Source organism: Ochotona curzoniae, unplaced genomic scaffold (genome assembly GCF_017591425.1).
Source record: "Ochotona curzoniae isolate NIBS_2020 unplaced genomic scaffold, NIBS_Ocur_1.0 scaffold_4937, whole genome shotgun sequence".
Classification (NCBI taxonomy): domain Eukaryota; kingdom Metazoa; phylum Chordata; class Mammalia; order Lagomorpha; family Ochotonidae; genus Ochotona; species Ochotona curzoniae.
Window position 1 is genome coordinate 3,434,936 of NW_024467126.1, and position 20,791 is coordinate 3,455,726.

Consider the following 20,791-nt stretch of genomic DNA (forward strand, 5'->3'; position numbering starts at 1 on the left):
TTGTTCCAGACCTTCGCCTGCCAAGGCCTCCACGTATCTCCTTGGTCTGTCGGTGTGACTGGCAGTGCAGGGAAATGCTGGTTTCTTTTGTAAACGTTCACAGTACGTTCAGATCGGGGTGTGTGCATACGGGTCCTGATATGGATAATAATGTGTGCTTAACCCAGAGTTCTTACAGGCTGAACTGGGGTATGCCGGGACTTGGGGGACACACCATGGCAGGCTGGGCCACAGCACCTGTGGGGAACTTGGGCTGAGCTAGGCCACAGTACCTAGGGGTGCACACGAGAGCTGGACCACAGCGCACACAGGCATGTATAAAAGCTGTGACTGGGAGCAGGCCTGGTAAGGGTGTCGGTGTGTTCCCCGACTTGGCTGCATCCCCTCCCAGTGTGTGTGAGGACTGGGCCTGAGTCAGGTTCCTCTGGGCTGGGGTGGAGCTGACCGGGCAGCTACATCCAGTGCCGTGTGTGTCGGCTGTTGCAGGGAACACACTGGGCCTGATGATGCACTAGCTGTTGCACACAGGAGGCAAGTCAGGTCACCCAGGTGAGGCTTCTTGGGGGCTCCCCAACTAGACCGCTGGGCTCCAGCTCTGGTCCTCGGGAGCAAGCTTGTGGTCTGACCTTGGAGTGCAAGGCTCTGGACTGGGCCTTCTCAGTTCCTGATCATCCTGCCAGGGAGAACAGGCCCAGGTGCTCTGACCTGCGGCCGAGATGCCAGCAGTGTCAGCACCATCAGGACCACTTCAGCAGCACCCTCGGGCCCACTTGGGGGCTGTACGGCGACATCGGGTGACTCTTCACCCCCAGGAGCTGATGTAGCATGACAGCGAGGAACGGCCCCTCGCCATCGTCCGCTTTGTGGACGCAGCAGGGAGGGAAAAGAAATCCAAGATGGCTGTGTCCTTCCCATTCCTCCACAGCTCGGCCCTCCCTTCCCAGTCAGACGCTGCAGGGGAGGCGTGCGTCCCTCAACTGCTCTAAGTCTTACTTGAAAATTTGGAAAGATTTCTACATGACTTTCACGACTTCCTTCCTTGATCATGCGAGCCTGCTTAGATCAGACACGGTGAGGGTCCCACTGGGCACGGCTGCCAGGGGAGGCCCTGAGCCAGACCTGTGCCTGCAGTGGGGGGCTGCCGGGGGATGCCCTGAGCCAGACCTGTGCCTGCAGTGGGGGCTGCCGGGGGAGGCCCTGTACCGGACCTGTGCCTGCAGTGGGGGGCTGCTGGGGGAGGCCCTGAGCCAGACCTGTGCCTGCAGTGGGGGCTGCCGGGGGAGGCCCTGTACCGGACCTGTGCCTGCAGTGGGGGGCTGCTGGGGGAGGCCCTGAGCCAGACCTGTGCCTGCAGTGGGGGCTGCCGGGGGAGGCCCTGTACCGGACCTGTGCCTGCAGTGGGGGCTGCCGGGGGAGGCCCTGAGCCAGACCTGTGCCTGCAGTGGGGGCTGCCGGGGGAGGCCCTGAGCCAGACCTGTGCCTGCAGTGGGGGGCTGCCGGGGGAGGCCCTGAGCCAGACCTGTGCCTGCAGTGGGGGGCTGCCGGGGGAGGCCCTGTACCGGACCTGTGCCTGCAGTGGGGGCTGCCGGGGGAGGCCCTGTACGGACCTGTGCTGCAGTGGGGGCTGCCGGGGAGGCCTGAGCCAGACTGTGCCTGCAGTGGGGGCTGCCGGGGAGGCCCTGTACCGGACCTGTGCCTGCAGTGGGGGCTGCCGGGGGAGGCCCTGAGCCAGACCTGTGCCTGCAGTGGGGGGCTGCCGGGGGAGGCCCTGAGCCAGACCTGTGCCTGCAGTGGGGGGCTGCCGGGGGAGGCCCTGTACCGGACCTGTGCCTGCAGTGGGGGCTGCCGGGGGAGGCCCTGAGCCAGACCTGTGCCTGCAGTGGGGGGCTGCCGGGGGAGGCCCTGAGCCAGACCTGTGCCTGCAGTGGGGGCTGCCGGGGGAGGCCCTGAACCAGACCTGTGCCTGCAGTGGGGGGCTGCCGGGGGATGCCCTGAGCCAGACCTGTGCCTGCAGTGGGGGGCTGCCGGGAAAGCACTGTACCAGACCTGTGCCTTTACACTGCAGCAATGGATGTTTGTGACAAATAGAGCTGACGCCTGAGTGATTTGCTAGATGCTGTCCAGTGTCACTGGTGGTCACAAGTGACCTTTGATATGGTCCTTCAGTGGCCTGTTTAAGACCCCAGACCATGTTCCGCCTGGCACAAGTGAGTGTGCACTTTCCATTTGAAGAGAGTAAACGTCAAGTTCCCTTTGTTCACGAACTGTGGGGCTGAAGTGGAGGAGAGTAAAGGTGTGTGTGTGTGACACAGAACAGCGTGGGTCTTAACCAGATTTTGACCTCACTTACAGACGTGCTGTCAGAGACTAATAGTGTTGGTTCCTCTGTGTCCTGCAGTTTCCAGGGCTTGCTGCTTGCCCCATTGCTTGAAGCTGAACGTGTTGGTTAAGAGTGGACTGCTTTCTGGGCCTGCCGCAGTAGCCTAGTGGCAAACGTCCTCGTTTTACATGCTCCAGGATCCCATATGAGTGCCAGTTCCAATCTGAGCGGCCCTGCTTGCCATCCAGCTCCCTGCTTGTAGCCTGGGAAAGCAGTTGAAGACGGCCCAAGGCCTTGGGACCCTGTACCCGCATGGGAGACCTGGAGAAAGCTCCTGGCTCCTGGCTTCGGATTGGCACAGCTCCGGCTGCTGCAGCCACTTGGAGAGCGAATCATTGGACAGAAGATCTTCCTCTCTGTCTTTCATGCTCTCTCTATATTTGACTTTCTAATAAAAATAAATAAATCTTTAAAAATAAAGTGGGCTTTCTTCCTTGCTGAACTGCAAAACCATATTTTTATTAATATAAGTTTTCTTTTTCTGAGAAGGAAACGTATTCTGCCAACGTTGCTCATTGTGAAAGGGTCGGACTGTGAGATTTCCTTTGAATTTGTAAAAATTAATGTGTGAAGTTGAAATTCATGAAGGATTCTCTGTGTTTTGTTTAGACCAGCATGTTTTGGAAGTTTGACCTTCACTCATCATCTCACATAGACACACTCCTGGAGAGGGCCGATGTCACGCTGAGGGAGCTGATGGACGAGGAAGATGTCCTACAGGAGTGCAAGGCTCAGAACCGCAAGCTGATTGAGTTCCTGCTGAAGGCGGAATGTCTCCAGGAGTTAGTCTCGTTCATTATAGAAGAACCACCTCAGGACATGGATGAGAAGATCAGATACAAGTAAGGAAATCAGCCTTCTCTTTGATAAGGTGGGGGTGGAATAGGATTGCTCAGTGCGGCCGTCGCCGGCGACAGACGGTCCGGCGACCACAGCACCCAGCCCTGCACGGCTCACAGTCCCCCTGGAACAGAGTCAGCACGTCCCAGGAGTTTCCTAGCGAGCGTCCTGATGGTTTGTGGAATGGCAGTGTTTTATAAACAGTGGTTGGGTTTCTTAAAATAGTAAGGTGGGTCAAGTAAGCATTTGCCTGACTTTGCACATGGAAGCCTGGAGATTATGTGTCTGTCCCAGGTTGCCCTGCAGACTGCTGTGAGGGGCCCTGCTGGGCGCTGGCGAGCCAGAGCGCCTGTGCCCTGGAAAGCAGGCGTGGGCCAGGGGGCACAGTAGTGTTCTCCAAGTCAAGGCAGAGAGTGCCCTGGGTACCTGTGCCACAGTTCAGGCTGCCCAGCTCAGGCTGGTGGCACAGGGAGGCTACATGTTTATTTCTAACTCCAGAAGTAGACAGCCTGCTTCCCTCACTGCTTCACTCCTCACTGGTCTCACTGGCTGCAGCGCGAGCTTGGAGTGCACACTGAGCTCAGGTGTGCCACGTGGGCAGCAGTGTCCCGCTGTTCGAACCGTCACTGCTGCCTCCCAGGGATCCACGCTGGCAGCAGGGCTCAGCCCCTGACCTTCTGGGGGTCCCCAGCAGCTTCATCACAGCCCACCACACGTGCATCTCCTGCGGTCCTGTGTGGGAAGCTGACACTGGAGGCTCCCGTGAGGACTCGGTGTGCTTGGGAAATGTCGGGTTGAATTTCCTGTGCTTCCCTCTGCTCGTGGTCTGGCTCTGTCCTCCCCCTCTCCCAGCCAACCCTGCAGCTGCAGGAAGGAAAAGCCCACCTGGTGGGCTAGGAAGGGGTAAGAAGGCTTCAGCAGTGTCTCCTGGCCCCCGTCTTTGTCCCCTTCTCAGACAGCCTTCCATTTTGTCTTAAGACTCATGCTGTCAGGGAAGGGTTCACCTTGTCAAGGGGGCCGCATAGGTCTCCGCTGTTCGCTGCGATTGACAGCTTGTCTGCAGTAGGCGCCTCCACTGCTGTCCCACCCTCCGCAAGACAGAGCCTGTGCTGCTCTGGGTCCCTCAGCAGCAGGCCAGCCCGGGGTGGGTGCTGCAAGGTGGGAAGATGCATGACTTTGTCTTAGGGCAGCTGGACCAGCAAACTCTGAGAGTGTGTTGGCTGGCGTGCTGGGTGAGACCAGTGGGTCTTCGGGGAAGAACAGGTTCTTGGCAGAAGTGCTTGCGTCCCGCATGCCGTTGTGACTCAGGCCAGGATCTGAAGCCTGGCTGTCCAGCAGTTAGATGTTGTGACAGCAGGTACCTCCAGACTTGAGGCCTGCTGCCTTATGTCATTGGGGGCCAGGGCTTGGGCTGGGCAGAGCTTGGCCGGGCCTGCAGGGCCTGCATCCCCAGCAGAGCTGGATGGCTGCGTTCATGAGACAGCCCAGTGGCAGCTTCAGCGTCTAGGGCAGCTCAGCGTTATGACAGATACAGTCACGTGAGAAAGTGGAGGGTCGGGTGTTTTAAAGATGGTGGTGTAATTGTTGTATTGAGGTGCGCCAGACTACACAGAAAACCCAGAGGTTTTCGGAGAAAGCCTTTGGGGGAAGTGAACAAGGTCAGATGCAAAGGAGTTCAGGAGAGGCCTCGCTGAGAAGGTGCTGCTCTGCTCAGAGCCATGTGTGCTGTGGGTGCTTGGCAAGAATCTCCAGGCCGTGGGGACAGTGTGTGCGGAAGTTCTGGTGTCCCCAGGGGAGGTGCAAGAAGAGGTTGAGAGGTGGCCAGAGCGCTCCTGGAGACAGCGCGTGGGCTGGGTGTGCCCAGGCACGGGGAAGCGTGCAGCAAGCCCACGCTGTGAGTGGTGAGGTAACTTTGTCTTCCAGGGTCCCCTGTGCTCTGTGGGGTGTGGCTGGACAGGTTTGCGGGGGGGGGGGGTGCCAGCAAGCTGCTGTGTTCAGGCTCCCTGGACAACATGGGCACTTGGCTGGAATGCCTTCGAGGTCTCGCTGGAGAGTCCTTCCTTGACCCAGGAACGCAAAGAGGAAATGGTAGCACGAGTCAGTGCAAGTGCGGCCGGCCTGAGTTCTCTGCATCATTTGTGCGTCTGCAGGACCAGAGTGGTGTGCTTGGAGCGTGCAGTGGGGTGCTGGCCCTTGGCATGGCACAGAGAGCAGCTGTGGGTGCCTGGGGGGCTTGTTGAAGTTGGGAGGGGGAAGGAGGGAGGGAGGAAACGGCTCTAGCTGCTCCTGCCCGGAACTCAGGCTTTTGTGTCGCACCGAGAGCCCGGCCTGCTGCTTGTTGGTCAGGTGCACATGGCACTTGGTTTACGGCGGGATTTGAATCTGTTTTTTATTAGTCCCTACTTGCCAGCAGTTTTTAAATTGAGGCATTTGAGGCAGTGTGCCCCACCCCACCCACCCAGCCTCCCAACATTTTAAAAACTACAGAAAAGGGGAGGAGCTGTGTCTCACCCCACACTTGCTTTCTCCCTGGCTTTGTCGTGGTGTTAGGGACTGAGGTGCTGACGCAGGGAGATGAAGGCATTGCCCAGGGTTGCACAGCTTAGCAGCAGCTGAGGCAAGGTTCGAACCTGGGCCCTGTGACGGTCCCATGTGAATGTTGTGGACTCATCAAGGGTGAGAGGCTGAGACGTGTACCACTGACAGCCAGCTGGATGGCACCGCGCCCTTTGTGCCCACCCCTCTGCCAGGTCCTTTGCCTTCTGCCGACAGTTTCTTTCGGGAGCACTTTTGTCCTAGTCGTGCCCTCGCCATAGATCCCTTCAGGTGCAGTGCTTTCTGTCACTTGGAACCACTTGCCTGCCTCTAGGCGTGTCACACACCTGCTGGCCTCCCTTGCTCACGTCTCTCTTATTGTCTGTCACCTCCTTTCTGGGGCTCAGCGCTCCCAGTGACCAGTGAGGTTACGGCTCCTGGCTCCCTGACAGGAACAGAGAGTCGAAGCCTCGGGTCAGGTCCCGTGTCTTCTGCATGGCCCTGGGCTTCCCGTCTGTAGTTGGCGCAGGTGAGGAGTGGTTCCTGGTGAAGGGCGTGGAGAAGGACCTGCTGCCTGTTGGTCTAGAGTGAGGTGGTCCACGCAGTGGGCCTGTTGGGCGCCAGATGGGCTGTGAAGCTGTGGGGCCTGCAGAGGAGCCCCTGGGCGCCGGGCAGGGGCTGCCCTCTTCAGGCCTGTGTCCACGCTCGTGTGCCCCTGGCTTCCTGGGAGGCTGTGTGGAGGGCACACTCTTCACCTAGAGCTTCCCACCGGAGTAGCTTCGCCCCTTCTCCCCTTATGACATACTAGGTTATATATGTTCCTGAGCTGACATGTGAACTGAAACCTGAAGAAGCCCCTGCAGCAACCCTGTGGTTCCACGCATAGCCCGTCTGAAAAGAGGGCACAGTCCTGGCTCCCTGGTGTCCCCAGGGCTGTCCTGCTGTCCTGGGCCTTGGCCTAGGCTTAGGGAAAATGTGTTCTGACCAGAGTCTGGCTTTAGAAATACATTTCAATCTAGAGGTTGAACGAAGTAGCTATGTGACTCTCTCATTCCCGGTGGATGGTTCTCGTGGAAGATGTACCGATTGTGTTGCTGTGTGTCGTGACTGTTACTGTCGATGCTGACACGAATATCCTGTTCTTGCAGGTATCCAAATCTGTCTTGTGAGTTGCTCACTTCCGACGTCTCCCAGATGAATGATAGACTGGGAGAAGATGAATCCTTGCTAATGAAATTATATAGCTTCCTCCTAAACGATCCCCCCCTCAACCCACTACTTGCCAGTTTCTTCAGCAAGGTGCTAAGTATTCTTATCAGCCGAAAACCAGAACAGGTAAATATTGCTTTCCCAAAGGTAAGTACTAGGGCTGGTGTAGACGTAGCGCTCGGAGTTTGCTTAAAGCTCAGGTTCTGTAAGAACACAGCTCCCACTTGGACAGAGTGCCTGTGGATGTGACCATGAGTGTGTCACATAGCCTCAAGTCTCACGGGCCTTGCCAGCGCACTGCAGGGAGGAGACTCCTGCTCTTAGTCCCCTGCCCCGCCCTGTTGTTGAAGCGAGGGCTGTAACCCAGACTCCAGGTTCTGCGCCTGTGGCCACAGGGCTGCCTGGTCTCCTCCTGATGGGCGCAGTTGAAGCATTGACCCGGAAGCTTTCCCAAAGGGCAGGTTTTGATTGTTGGGCCATGTCCTCTGCCCTGCTCCTCTCCTTCTTCCTCACTTTCACCTTGCTTTGGTTTGTGAGTTCAGGTGCTCACAGGGAATCCTGGGCATGCTGCTGGTATGGTCCTGTGCCCACAGTGTTTCTGGCCTCTGAGACTTACTGGAAATGCAAGCCTTGAAGTCCCTCCCATACCTACTGAGTCACACACTGGCTGTGGGCCCCAGCAGGCTGGGTTTTTTTGTTTAGCAAATCTTCCAGCTGACTCAGATGTGTGCTAAAACTTGAGAACTGCTGCACTAGCGGGTATGCATATGAGAAAGGATCTGCTTACAGGACTCTGTTTATGGAAGTGGGCACGCAGGGAGCTGCTCTGGGCAGAGCTGCCCAGGCAGGACCCTGGTGCTTTGGGTGACACTGGTCAAACCAGTTGGGTCTGGTGGCTTCAGGAGCGGACAGGCCCTTGCACACTGTCCTGGCGTGTGCCCAGGCCTAGTGAGCATGTGTTGTGAGGAAAACGTTGGTGTTTTCTTTACTCTGGTGAAGATAACCTTCCTAATGAGTGTGTTGGAAAGCGGTTCTTCAACTTGGGAAGCCGTCCCCCAGGAGGGTTCCCCCGTGCGGGTGGTCTGCTTCTCCGGTCTTCTGGACGCTGCTTCCGGAGAGCGTGAGTGTCAGTCCCCTCACCTGGAAGCCGCCAGGGTGTCTGCAAAGGGGCTTGCAGCTTGTAGCCAGGCACTGTGCTTTGCCATTTCTTCCTTGGAACCCAAACTTGCAAGCTGTGATATTCAGTGCACCAATTCTAAAGAGCGAGAGTACACTTAAAACTTTTGGGGTCTCTGAATATTTATGTTAGATCTCAAAGTCAGCCCTGTGACAGCCGTGCCAGTTCCACAGGCCTGTCGTATTTGTCGCCTGGTGCCAGGGCAGTGGTGGGCTGTGACGGCCCGGGCGCTTAGAGCTGTAGTGAAAGGGGAGGCCCGGCAACTGTCTGTCCTTTGACAATTATGAGTGTGAGCAATATCAAGATGCATGATAATGTTAGTTGGGATGTATGCTACCTTAAGTAATCAGAAAAACTCAGGCTCGACTGGCTTAACCAGTGAAGCCGTTTCTTAGCTTACCCAGCAGGAAGTCCAGCAGTTAGGTGCCTTCTGTGTTATGTGGCTTAGCACCTCAGCCATGCCTTCTGGGGAGCAGGTCGTTGTCCTTGCTGTACTCCACAGAGCTGCGCTCGGCTCCATCGGTGGATCTGCCCCCGACTTGTGCAGTGCTGGATCACGTGTCACTCTCTTGTCCTTTAGCGTGGGCCTCAGTGTAAGTTCCTAAAGGTTCACACCACAGTGCTGGGCGCCAGAGTCTGGCGAGGAGATGTGGTTAACCTGAATACCTCTGGCTGTTAGACTCTTCTGTGTGGGGTTATGGCAGGCCGTGGCTGGTGCTGCATACAGATTTAAGTTGATATTCCAAAGCAGCCAGTTGTTTGCTCTAAACAGCCTTGGCAGCTGAGTCCTGGTTTCCTCATTTTAGAGAAGACTTATGAGAGACCCAAACACCTGTCGTGGTTGCTGCCCTGAGCAGGGCACGGGCCACTGCCAGGCTGAGCTCAGCGTCTCCGTGTTCTTCATGGGAGTGGCTGAGGATTTTCACTATGCTGTATTTACTGCATTCTAATTGTTTTAGGAACATAAACTTGAAATGGCTGTATTCTCTTGGTCTTGATAGGCGTATTTCATGTTTAATCCACATTTTATTTTTTTTATTATTATTAATTGCATTGCATTATGTGACAGAGTGTTATAGGCACTGGGATACCCCCCACCCCTCCTCGAACCCTCCCCCCGTGGTGGATTTCTCCACCTTGCTGCGTTACCACAGTTCAAATTTAGTTGAGATTCTTTCATTGGAAGTATTTACCAAGCATAAAGTCCAGCATCTTATTATCCTAGTGAGTTCAATGATTTCTTGGTGAGACCATCTCTGGTCTGAAGGTAAAGCTGGCAAAGTATCATCCCAATCAATTAAAAGTCCCAACATAGGGCCCGGCGCGGTGGCGCAAGTGGTTAAGTCCTCGCCTTGCACGCCCGGGATCCCATATGGGCGCCGGTTCTAATCCCGGCAGCCCCGCTTCCCTTCCAGCTCCCTGCCTGTGGCCTGGGAAAGCAGTCGAGGACGGCCCAAGGCTTTGGGAACCTGCACCCGTGTGGGAGACCCGGAAGAGGCTCCTGGCTTCGGATCGGCATAGTATCGGCCCGTTGCGGCTCACTTGGGGAGTGAATCATCGGACGGAAGATCTTCCTCTCTGTCTCTCCTCTCTGTATATCTGCCTTTCCAATAAAAAATAATAAAAATAAATCTTTAAAAAAAAAAAAAAAGTCCCAACATAACATCAACAACTTACAACATTATGGCATTAATTGACATGGTATTGATTAGCCAGTATGTTAATAGGAAAATGCAGATTCTTAACCACATCCTGTGACTTCTTCATAGACATTTCAATTTTGGTTTATATTCAGCCAGGTTCTATACACCTCAAAATGGCTATAGATTACTATTCAGCTGTCTCGTGTCTATTTTCATTTTAGTATTTAGCTGTTTATAGTGTTGAAGCATGAGTTTGCTGAACTTAGTTGTTTTTCGGGTGGTCTGAACTGGCTTAAAAAAATCATTGATAAAAATGAGATGGAAGATGTTGTGTGTTCTCTTAGGATCTGTGTTCTAAGGGGTTTTTGAACACTAACTTTAGCACAGCCTCATAGGTTGGCAAGTTAGTGCCAGTTCAGAACGCAGCGTTCCTCAGCCCGGGGCGGGGAAGGATGTGCAAGGCTGTGAAGTTTATCGCCCCACAGTGTGTGTCTCACCGTTTGTGCTCTAGATTGTAGACTTCTTAAAGAAGAAGCGCGACTTTGTAGACCTGCTTATGAAGCACATAGGCACTTCAGCCATCATGGATTTGCTGCTGCGGCTCCTGACCTGCATCGAGCCCCCACAGCCCAGGCAGGACGTGCTGAATGTGAGTGGGGGACTGCATGGCACTGTTCCATGCCAGGGGTGGGGAGGCGGCTGTTGGAATAGAGAGCGGCCAGGTGTGTTGGATGGGGACCCCGACGTGCTGCCTCAGGCTGAGAGGGGGTCGGTGGGAGTGCTTCTCCTTGGGAGTTTATCCTCCAGCAGGGTCTGGCTTTGGAGCAGAAGTGAGGCAGTGGGCGCCACCCTCTCCAGTGACTGCCCTGATCATGCTTCCTGGGGCCTGTGTGTCCCGCTGGCCTGCAGAAGCAGACTGCTGGGCTGTGCCTTCAGCCTGGCGCACGGGCAGGCGCATCTTAGAGTAGAGCTGTGTCCCCCGTAAGGACGCAGTCGCATGCCGCCCAGCCCGGCTGCAGCTCGCTGTGACTGCCGCGGTGTGTCCTGACATTCCGGCTCCTGATGGAATCCTGAACCGACTGGCTTATCCTTTGTTATTTCTTAGGCTGATCTCATTCCTGTCTTTGTGTGTTTAAAGAGATGGCCATGACCTTGCTGATTGCTCTTCTGCAGTGCGCGGGGCGGGGCTTCTTGGCCCTGTGACATCTCATGTTTCCTGCCGTATGTTTGGAAATCTAAAAGCCCCTTTTTAGCTGTGCTGTGTTTCTGTTTTGTTGTTTACTTGAAAGGCAGTAGTACTCGCAGGAAATGAGCGCTCTTCATGCGCTGCCCCCTTCCCAGCACTGAGCCAGTCCAGAGCCAGCAGTCAGGAGCTTCTTACAGTTTTCCACGTCGGTGAGGGGCCCGAGCACTGGGTCACCTGCTGATGCCTTCCCAGGCATATGAACGGGAAGCTGGGTCGTAAGTGGAGCAGCCGGGACTTGAACCAGCACTCATACGGATGGCTGTATTGGGGGTTGTAGTTTTACCTGCTGCACCACAGTGCCAGCATCCTGTGGGTTTTTTAACTCAGAAACTTGATATAAAATATGATTATTCTGTTGCTTTTGAAGCTGTGAGAACAAGTAGCTTCCTGTGGAAAATGTTTAAAATGTATCCTTACCATTTGACCCTCCCCCCGTAGCCAGTTACCGATATATAGACTTTGATTTTATTTATTTATTTTAATTTAGAAGCAGATTTTTACCAAGAGAGGAGAGACTGAGGCCCGTCATCTGTTGGTCCACTTCCCGGATGCCAGAACAGCCAAACTGAAATTACCCAGCTAGGAACCAGGGCCTTCTTTTGGGTCTCCCACATGGGCACAGGCATTCAAGGTCTTGGGCATCCTACATAGCTCCCCAGGTCTACACAGAGAGCTGGATCGGAAGTGAAGCAGCTGGAACACCAGCGGTGCCTCTAATGGGATTTGGTAGTTGCAAGGAGAGGATTAGCATGCTTTGCCAGTAAACTGAGCCATTTGTATAGACCATAGGAAAGTAAGCAGGAATTGTAGCTTGGGGAGTTGTTGGTACTATTGTCCACCTGTTACTGTATTTACGGGCCGTTTCCTAGGGGACTTTAAATTTCTGTAGTGCTCAGAGTCCAGAGAAAGCTGGCAGAGTCTCCTCAGAGTGCGGTGGCTGTTTGCAAGCAGGAGCCGCTCACTGCCGTGCCCCTTCCGCCATGTTTTACAGTGGTTGAACGAGGAGAGGATCATTCAGAGGCTGGTGGAGATTGTTCACCCGTCGCAGGAAGAAGACGTAAGTCCTCCTGGGAGACTGCACTGGCTTCTTCAAACACAACACTCATGCTTGTGTAGCTACAGAACATACCCTGAGCTGCGCTGAGAGTGGTCAGAGCAGGCTGGTGTAACAGTGGCCATGCGACCTTCTCGAAGGTAGCAGTTTATTTCTAAATGATATTTTATTGATACCCTGAAAATTTCAAGAAATGTGAGATGACAGGCCCTGGTTCATTCCATCTAAACCTGCCTGCCTTTCTTAAAAAGGTCCCTTCCGTCCAGAGTGCAGTGGCCACATCTGCGCTGGCTTTCCTTGGTCTGGCTGGCACTTAGAAAACAACGCAGAAGGCTCCTGGCCGCCATGGGCGCCTCAGTGAGTCGCGGCTGGGGCTCATGGCCCTGGGTGCTAAGGACAACCTGCAGGACTGAGCGCCGCTGAGGGACACGTGCAGGGACCTGAGAGCGGCTGGTTCGCTTGGAGAAGTTCAAGACCAAGGCAGTGAAATGTCCTCTTGTCAGCCCTTACCTGTAGGCGTGATGTTCGTTAGGATTGGCCCTGTTGGCTACGAAGGAGTTCTTTAAGGTGACCTGCAGGATCGCAGGGTTGTGCTTCTGCAGGGAACGGGAAGCTGGGCCCTGTGAGGAGGGCCAGGACGAAGCAGCTCACCAGGGGCTCCTGGCGGTCACCGAGAGCAGATGTGCCCCGTGAATGACAACAAAGGAAGAAAGGGCGTATTGTTTCCCCATAGTTCTCCCCAGTGCTCTTCTGTACCATTGCAGTGCCTGCCTGCGTGGGCCAGGTGGCAGAACCTACCAAGGTGTGCCAAGGCCTGCCCAGGAGCAGTCCTGGCTGGGTGGGCTGTGGGCTCTAGGCCCTCAGCTCAAGGTGGAGGACTCCAGCATGGCACGGGGCAGGAGCTTGACCGGCATAGGCCCAGATCGGCAGGGGCAGGAGCGTGGGCTTGTAGAGGGAACATGGGGCTTGGGCCCGGAAGCCATGGAATGCCCTGTTTGGGTGCTGAGGCTGTAGGGATGTTCCGTGTACTGCTCGCCTAGGCGTATATTTAAGAAGCTGCTGGTTTTGTTGTGGTGGTGGTTTTTTTTTTTTTTTTTTTTCTTTTTGAGCCAAAGAATCATGTATATCTTTCTGTGCTGATAAAAATATATTTGGGGGAAATTCAGTCAATTGCTCGATTGATTGATCAGCTGGTTTTGTCCAATCCTGCCCCTGCCTGCAGTTGGGCACACCAAGCGGAGCCATGCGGTACCTGCCGCGGAGTCCAGCGCCTACTGCATTCTTCCTTCAGGGTTTGAGTTTGTGCTCTCTGAGACATGGCCAGGATTCATTTGTGTTAATTCTTTAAACAGTTGCCTCATCATTTTTTCTTAGAAATTTGCCTTGTAATATGCTAAACGTGTGTTCTTTTTCCTTCAGCGGCATTCCAATGCGTCGCAGTCGCTGTGTGAAATTGTCCGCCTGAGCAGAGACCAGATGCTGCAGGCTCAGAGCAGCACCGAGCCAGACCCCCTGCTGGCCGCTCTCGAGAAGTAGGTTCTCAGTCCTCCCTTGTCTGTTCCCGCGTGGCAGTGCTCCTCGGGTGGGAGCTGTGTCCCTGGAGAGTGCTTGTGGCCTGGGGAGGAAGCAGAGAAGCCGCTTCCCTTAGGGCAGTCCTTCCCAGCGCTGTGGTTGGGTCAGCACTGTTCTGTGGAAGGGTCTCGCATCCGTCCTGGTTGGTGACATTCATTGATCTTTTTGGGACATGCCGCAGTGCACCAGGGCAGCTGACTCGGCCCGAACAGTGAGGCCGGCTGATCTGAAGGACACCGGGGGTATTGATGCCTGGATTCCCGTGTTTTCAAAGGGGTTGTTTTCTGCCAACATGGGCATGCATTTTCCTGCCCCAGACAGCTGAAAAGTAACTTTAGTGGAGAAAGTTGGTCGTTGCCCAGCCCGGTGGGTGAGTGAGTGACAGGCGTGCACTGAGCTGCTCTATGGAGTGCGGAGGCTGGCTGTCCTCTGTGTCCAGCTGTAGCCAGGCCCCGGGGGGCTTTCCTTTGCATCATTTGGCTCACCTGTCTGTAAGGCTTACTGGTTAAAATAAAAAGGGTATGTATGTGTGTTATTTTTTGGCACATGTGAGATAAGCAAGGAAAAAATAGAGACAAGCTACCTTGTTTTAGGCTCTGGTGCCTGGGGTATCGTTTGATGGACAATTGTGCGCTGTACAACGAGTCCTGGAGCAGTCCCTTGAATAGCACAGCTGGGAGCCTTCTCCACAGCTGGGAGCCTTCACCACAGCTGGGAGCCTTCTCCACAGCTGGGAGCCTTCTCCAGCATCTGAAGAGAAATGGCTTTGGGGCCTTGGCGTAGTGGCCTAGCGTAGTGGTTAAAGTTCTCACCTTGAACGCGCCCAGGATCCCATATGGGTACTGGTTCTAATCCCAGCGGCCCCACTTCCCAACCAGTTCCCTGTTTGTGGCCTGGGAAAGCAGTCAGGGATGGCACAAAGCCTTGGGACCCTGCACCTGTGTGGGATACCTGGAGGAAGTTCCTGGCTCCTGGCTTTGGATCAACTCGGCTCCAGCCATTGTGGTCACTTGGGGAATGAATCATTGTATGGAAGATCTTCCTCTCTGTCTCTCCTCTCTGTATATCTGACTTTGCAGTAAAAATAAATAAATCTTTTAAAAAAAGAAAAAGGAAAACGGGTTTGATCTGCCTCATATTAGTAATTCTTAAGATTGTGCTTAGGTACTTTAGAACTTACAAATTTCCCATTCAACCAGTGAATAAATGTTAATTAGGTTGAATTTCGGCATCGAGTGTTCTCCTGCGGCCTGTCCAGTAGAGGTACAGAAAGCTTCCTGAAGTCGGAGTGTGTGAAGCCTTGGACAGTGTCTTAGGCCTGGCTAGCGGTGTCCGCAGCCACCCGTGGCCACACTGGGCAGTGTAGGCTCAGCTGCAGAGCAGACTGCTCTGTGTGTGCTTGGAGTTCCCGCCACACCCCTTGCAGCACCATGTGTGACCTCGTCGCCAGGGTCTGCATGTACAGCTGGCTGTCCCGGGCTCCTGTGGCCACAGGCTTGGCCAGCTGGTAGATATGTCTGGTCAGTAGCTGCATTGTCTGTTTTCCATGCAATACAGCTTAGCAGCACTTAAAAAATTTATTTTTAATTTTTTTATTATTGGAAATTCAGATTTGCAGAGAAAAAAAATATTCCATCCATTGATTGACTTCCCCAAGTGACCACAGTGGCTGAAGCTAAGCTGATCTAAAGCCAGGAGCCAGGAGCTTCTTCCAGGTCTCCCACACGGGTGTAGCATCCTAAGGCTCTGGGCCGGCCTCTGCTACCTTCCCAGGCCACAAGCAGGGAGCTGGATGGGAAGTGAAATAGCCAGGAAACAGACTGGCTCCCATCTGAGATGCTTACACTTACAAGTGGAGGATTTGCCAGTTGAGCCTTTGCGCTGCCCTTAGCTGCAATTTTCACAACATTGCCCTTGTAAATCACCTAGAAACCATGTATGTATGGGAGACTGTGCAAGGTTTACACCATGGAACTCTTTTGCACCCACCAACTCTAGAATCTGAGGGCATCCTGAGACCCGACCCCTGCAGGTACAGAGGCTAGAGGACTCTGTCTTTCTATGTTAGCTGTGTCCTCAGTGCTGGCCTGGGCCACTGCAGGTGCCCCTGTTTTGTGTCTGGATCTAGCTACATCTTTTATTTATTGGAAAGGAGGAATTAGAGAATTCTGATTTTTACCCCAGATGGTGCAGCGACCAGGCCAATCGCAGGAAACTGCTCCATGCAGGTCTTGGACAGGGCTGCGGGGGTCCAAGGCTCTTCCAGCTTCTTTAGCAAGGAGTTGCATCAGAAGGGGAGCAGCCAGCTTGTCAGCATGCAGGGTCACCTGCTGTATCACAGGCCCGCCCCCTCGGATCTGCCTCTTGAAGTATTAGTTACAACATGTTCGTCACACACCTCACCCCAGTGAATCGATGCTGTGATGTCAGCTGATGAAGGCTCCCGCGCTTGTGTGGGGCCCACAGCTCTCCCGAGACCCGGCATGCTCCCTTCCCGTGTGCTGCTGGTGTCTGTTGATGGAAGCCGTACAGCAGTACAGAAGTCCTCTGCTGGGTCCTGGTAGCCTCTGTGGGTGTGTTTGAGAACATGTGTGATGTCCATGTGGATGTTACGTTAGTAAATAGCAGTGCTCTATCAAGTCAGCTGTCTGAATGTATTATAATGTCAACAAGCCCACACTCAGATGTTGATTGTGTACATATAAGTGTTGGCTAACATGAGGCACGGTGCAGGGATGGTAGCCCTGGTAGGGTGCTGAGGATGCACTCTGCGTCCGCGGGTGAGGTCTGGGTGTGAACTGGTATCTGCCATTCAGCAGCACTGGGAATTTGTTTGAAGTTGGACATTTGTTTAAAAAGTTGTGGAAGGATTGGGCTGTATATCACTTCATTCTTGTTCCCAGTGTCTGTCAAACGAACTGGACTCAGGCCGGTTAGAGAGCAGTTTGCTGTGGCTGCCCATCTGAACAACAAAATGGAGACAGGAAATGCAGGCAGTTCATCTTCTGACTCTTGCCCAAGAACTTGTTTGCTTGTGTTTTTAATGTGAACGTGGATATATTTTCTCTTTCCTAAATTTCTGGTCATATTGCATACATTGCTTTTTACCCTATTTGACAAGCTCGGCTTGTAGTACGTCTTCTTGGTCATACTTGTGCGTTTAGGAGCATGGAGCAGGCATGGTGTCGTGTCCTAACCACAAGGCTGTGCTGCACTGTTGCATTATTCCTGTCTGAGTAGAATGCTTTCCTCGACAATGTTGGCCTTCAGTTTGCTGGAGCAGTGTGCAGTGGCTGAGGTCCCTGGCGCCTCTGCCTGCAGGCCCTGGGAGGGGTGAATGTGTGACACTGCCCACAGATGAGTGCCAGCACTGCCACTCCGGGAGAGGGGAGCAGGCGCCGGCTGGGTCAGTCCCCTCCACCTGGGCTGAGGCTGCTGTTTGAAGAACACTCTGATTTACCATCAAGCCTTTCCAGAACCTTCTGGCTAGCCTTGTGGCTGACTGTGTGGACTGCTGTGTATTTGTGTGACTTTGGGGCAACCCAGACTACTTTCTTTAGGTGATTTGCTTATGTTAATGATTAGATTCTCTCTCGTGCTGCCTCAGCCTGCTGAGAGGCGGTGAGGTGGCATGTGTGAGTGCCGGGGGCCACCCTGCCCTGGGAGATTCTGCCCAACAGCACACCGTGTTGTGAAGGAGGACATGTTTCTTAATTTACCTGAATTCAGGATATCTCTGACATTTCAGGAAACTGAGGTTTTCCTAAAGAATTTTCATAGAAATGTTACACCTCCCGCCCCCCTATGTTAATGTGACCTCCAGCGCGACTTCCTGCAGCTGTGATGAGTCTGGGGTCTCGCTGCCATGGCAGTGCGCCAGGTGGTCATTGTACAGGATGTGCAACAATGGGTGCCCCTTTTATATGCATTTTAGATCTTTGTTAGTTACACATTCTTGTCTTGTGGGAAATCATTTATGAATTCTAACTAGATTTATTTTAACGTTCCCTCTTTGAGTAAGGTGAAGGGTTGTGTCTTGACCACCTGTGCTCACCAACACCACCTTCGTGTTGAGTCGAGGGTGACATCACTCTTGAAAGAAGTAAGAGCAGTGTTCCATCTGTAAAAGCAGCGTCCCTCCATCTCCCATTCCTCCCACCGGCTGCTGCCACTGCCAAGAGAGAACTCAGCTTCAAGAAGCCAGAGAGAACAGCGTCCCTCTCCCTGTATATGTAACAAAAGGGAGGAACGTAAAGAGTTACTCGGACATCCCACCTTGGACCCGGGGCCATTTCCTCTTCTCACAGCCGTCCATTATCAGATGTCACCCGCATTCCACCTGAGAATCCCACCCCAATCTCCCAGCCCCTTTCCCAACCCCGCCCCTCACCACTCATCCCCAGGCATTCACCTGCAGGCACCAGTCCCCTGGGACCTGCCCTCGATCCCAGTCCTGTCCCCCGACACCTTGCAGGCCTACCTGAACACAAGGGGTCCCAGGTCCCTCCATCCTCCTCCAAATAAATAAATAATAGGAGCACTGTTCGAAGTGTGGTTGAGCTCTTACATAATATTTACCTCATTTGTGCCAAGGTCTTTTTCTGAGGTTTTGTTAAATGATGTTGCAGTTAGCACTAAACTGTTGATTTTTTTCCCCCCAGGCAAGAAATTATAGAGCAGCTGCTATCAAATATTTTCCACAAAGAGAAAAACGAAACAGCCATAGTGAGTGCAATCCAGGTCTTGCTGACTTTACTTGAGACACGGCGGCCAACGTAAGCGTTCATTTAATTTTACAAAATGAACCGTGTGAGTTTTGTTTTAGCTTGTTGAGAAGCCAGCGTTGTGAAGCAGATGAAATGTCTACTCGTGGGATCCCTCTTCGGAATCACGGTTCTGAGTCCTGACTGCACCACTTCCAGCTTCGCTTCCTACCAAAGTGCCAGAGAAGGCAGCTGAGGACGGCTGAGGCCCCGGGCCCCTGGGCGGCCTGGCCCCAGTCCTGGCTGTTGAAATTGCTTTTGGAGTGAGCCAGTTTATAGATACCTGTCTCCGTCTGTTTTACTCAAGCAAAGCAGTTAAACAGAGCCAGAATTAAGATCTTAGTAGATGAGTTGAGCAGAACGCCTTTGCGCGTCAGGTGCTGAGTGCTCCCAGGCGTCCGTGGGGAAGCTGGGACGCTTTGGGTAGTCACATAGAGTTTCTTAGTAGCTGGGAAAATGAGTAGTAAGTGCATAGTGAAAACAGGCCATCAGGCACTCCTTCCCGGGGCCCCCCGCCCCACCTGGGTCCTGCGGCCCTCACTTGTCTCGGTGTCTGAGTGTTCTTGGTGTGTGAACACTTGAAGAACTCTGTAGAAATGGTTCTATGTAAGAATCCCAGGGGTGTAGGATTTAGAGTTCAGAATTTCAGTTTGACTCCAAATTGACTCCATCCTGTAAAGCAGAGGACAGTAAGGATGTGTTTCCAGCACATGTGCGTGTCGGCCACCCGAGGCTCCTGGGCTGACCTCATGAATGACAGAGGGGGCTGTCTGACCCAGGAAGCGCCCATCTCTTGACAGGGTTATCTGGTTCCAAGCAGGACTCGCTTCTGCAGATGAGAAGTTGATCTGAGCCTTTCCTCATAACTTTAATTAGATTAATTTGTTTTCCACGCACCTTTTCTTTCTTCTTTTTGTATCTGGGGGAAGAGGGTTAGAAGTTAAGGACAGAAGGCACACCCGGCCTCGCAGCCGCCCCAGCTCCCGGGGATTGGAACAGCTCAGGGTCTGCAGGGTGGAGCATGTTCCACGGGGTCTGTCCAAGTGGTTTTGATAGTTCTGACATGCTGTTGCAGATCTAAGCTTTTATCTGAATTTTTCAAATCCAAAGGATGAAGAATAAATCTTTAAAAATCTGGATAAGCAATGCGGGCTTGGCCCAGTGCAGTGGCTCAGTGGCTGAAGTCCTTGCCTTGAACACTCTGAGATCCCATATGGGCTCCAGTTCTAATTCTGGCAGCCCCGCTTCCCATCCAGCTCCCTGCCTGAGGCCTGGGAAAGCAGTCGAGGACGGACCAGAGCCTTGGGACCCTGCCACCCGCGTGGGAGACCTGGAAGAGGCTTCTGGCTCCTGGCTTTGGATCGGCACACCTCCGGCCGTTGTGGTCACTTGGGGAGTGAATGGAAGATTTTCCTCTCTATATATATCTGACTTTGTAATAAAAATAAATAAGTCTTTAAAAATCTGGATAAGAAAAGCTGGGCTCCTTGGGGAGCTGGTGAGATCTTATGATACTGTTTGTGTAGCTAGATGCTCACCAAGTGTCGGGGCCTGCACAGGATCAGCCGAGCTCCTGTGGACTCGGAACATGGAGCAGGCCTTCCCAAACACAGGACTCCGTGTGCCCTCTGTGCTGCTGCCAGGGGACAGCTGACATGAGTGTTAGCAAAGAATGAAGGAAATATGCTGGTAACTTTGGATTGAAGGGAAGCGGAGGGTCAGCATCGGGCGCCCGTCCCTGAGCTGGTTCTGCCTCCGGCTTCTGCTCCCGCGTCCTGCCCCAGTAACCGGGTGCCTGTTAACTGTATACAGACCTTTGGGTTGAGCGGCCAGCTCCCTGCTGATGTGTGTGAACTTCCCGCACGCGTGTTGCCTCTGGCTCTCTATGAAATGAGGTGGCAGTGTTGGGGCACAGCAGGTAGAGCTGCTGCTTATGACCAGCCTTGTCCATGTCCAGTTTGTAGTGGGAGATGGCCAGAGTGCGTGAGCCCTTGCCACCCGCATGACTCCCAGTTCCCAGCTCTGGCCACTGTAGCCATCTGGGGCGTGAGCTAACATGAAGATTCTCTCTCTGTCTCTCTGTCTCTCTGTGTCTCTCTCCCCATGTAGCTTTGACTTTCACATAAATAAATAAATTTCTAAAATTTAAAAAAAAAAATGAATGGGGCCTGATAAGTGATGATTGTGAAATTTGTGTTGATAATCATGGTTCTGATTTTTCTAAGTGCGTGTGGTAGACTGACAATAGATAGTTGATCCCCATAGCATCTTAGAAGGCAAAGAGGCAAAAACAAAGTGAACAGACAGCCAAAGCTCCAGGCCTGCCGCGCAAGGGCAGGGCACGCACAGCTGCCACCCTTCCTCCATCAGCA

General features: G+C 53.6%; 1 protein-coding gene across 8 annotated transcripts in view; it reads left to right on the top strand.

Moving 5' to 3' along the window:
• The window catches only part of PPP6R3 (protein phosphatase 6 regulatory subunit 3), a 97,326-nt gene that overhangs the window by 40,142 nt on the left and 36,393 nt on the right, over window positions 1-20,791 (top strand). For all 8 annotated transcript variants that reach the window (XM_040971035.1, XM_040971032.1, XM_040971033.1 and 5 more), the window contains exons 3-8: window positions 2,990-3,222; window positions 6,904-7,090; window positions 10,296-10,433; window positions 12,022-12,087; window positions 13,504-13,616; window positions 18,318-18,431. In XM_040971035.1, the coding sequence (XP_040826969.1) occupies window positions 2,996-3,222; window positions 6,904-7,090; window positions 10,296-10,433; window positions 12,022-12,087; window positions 13,504-13,616; window positions 18,318-18,431 (845 nt within the window). In that variant the 5' untranslated portion in view covers window positions 2,990-2,995. The remainder of the gene's footprint in view (window positions 1-2,989; window positions 3,223-6,903; window positions 7,091-10,295; window positions 10,434-12,021; window positions 12,088-13,503; window positions 13,617-18,317; window positions 18,432-20,791) is intronic.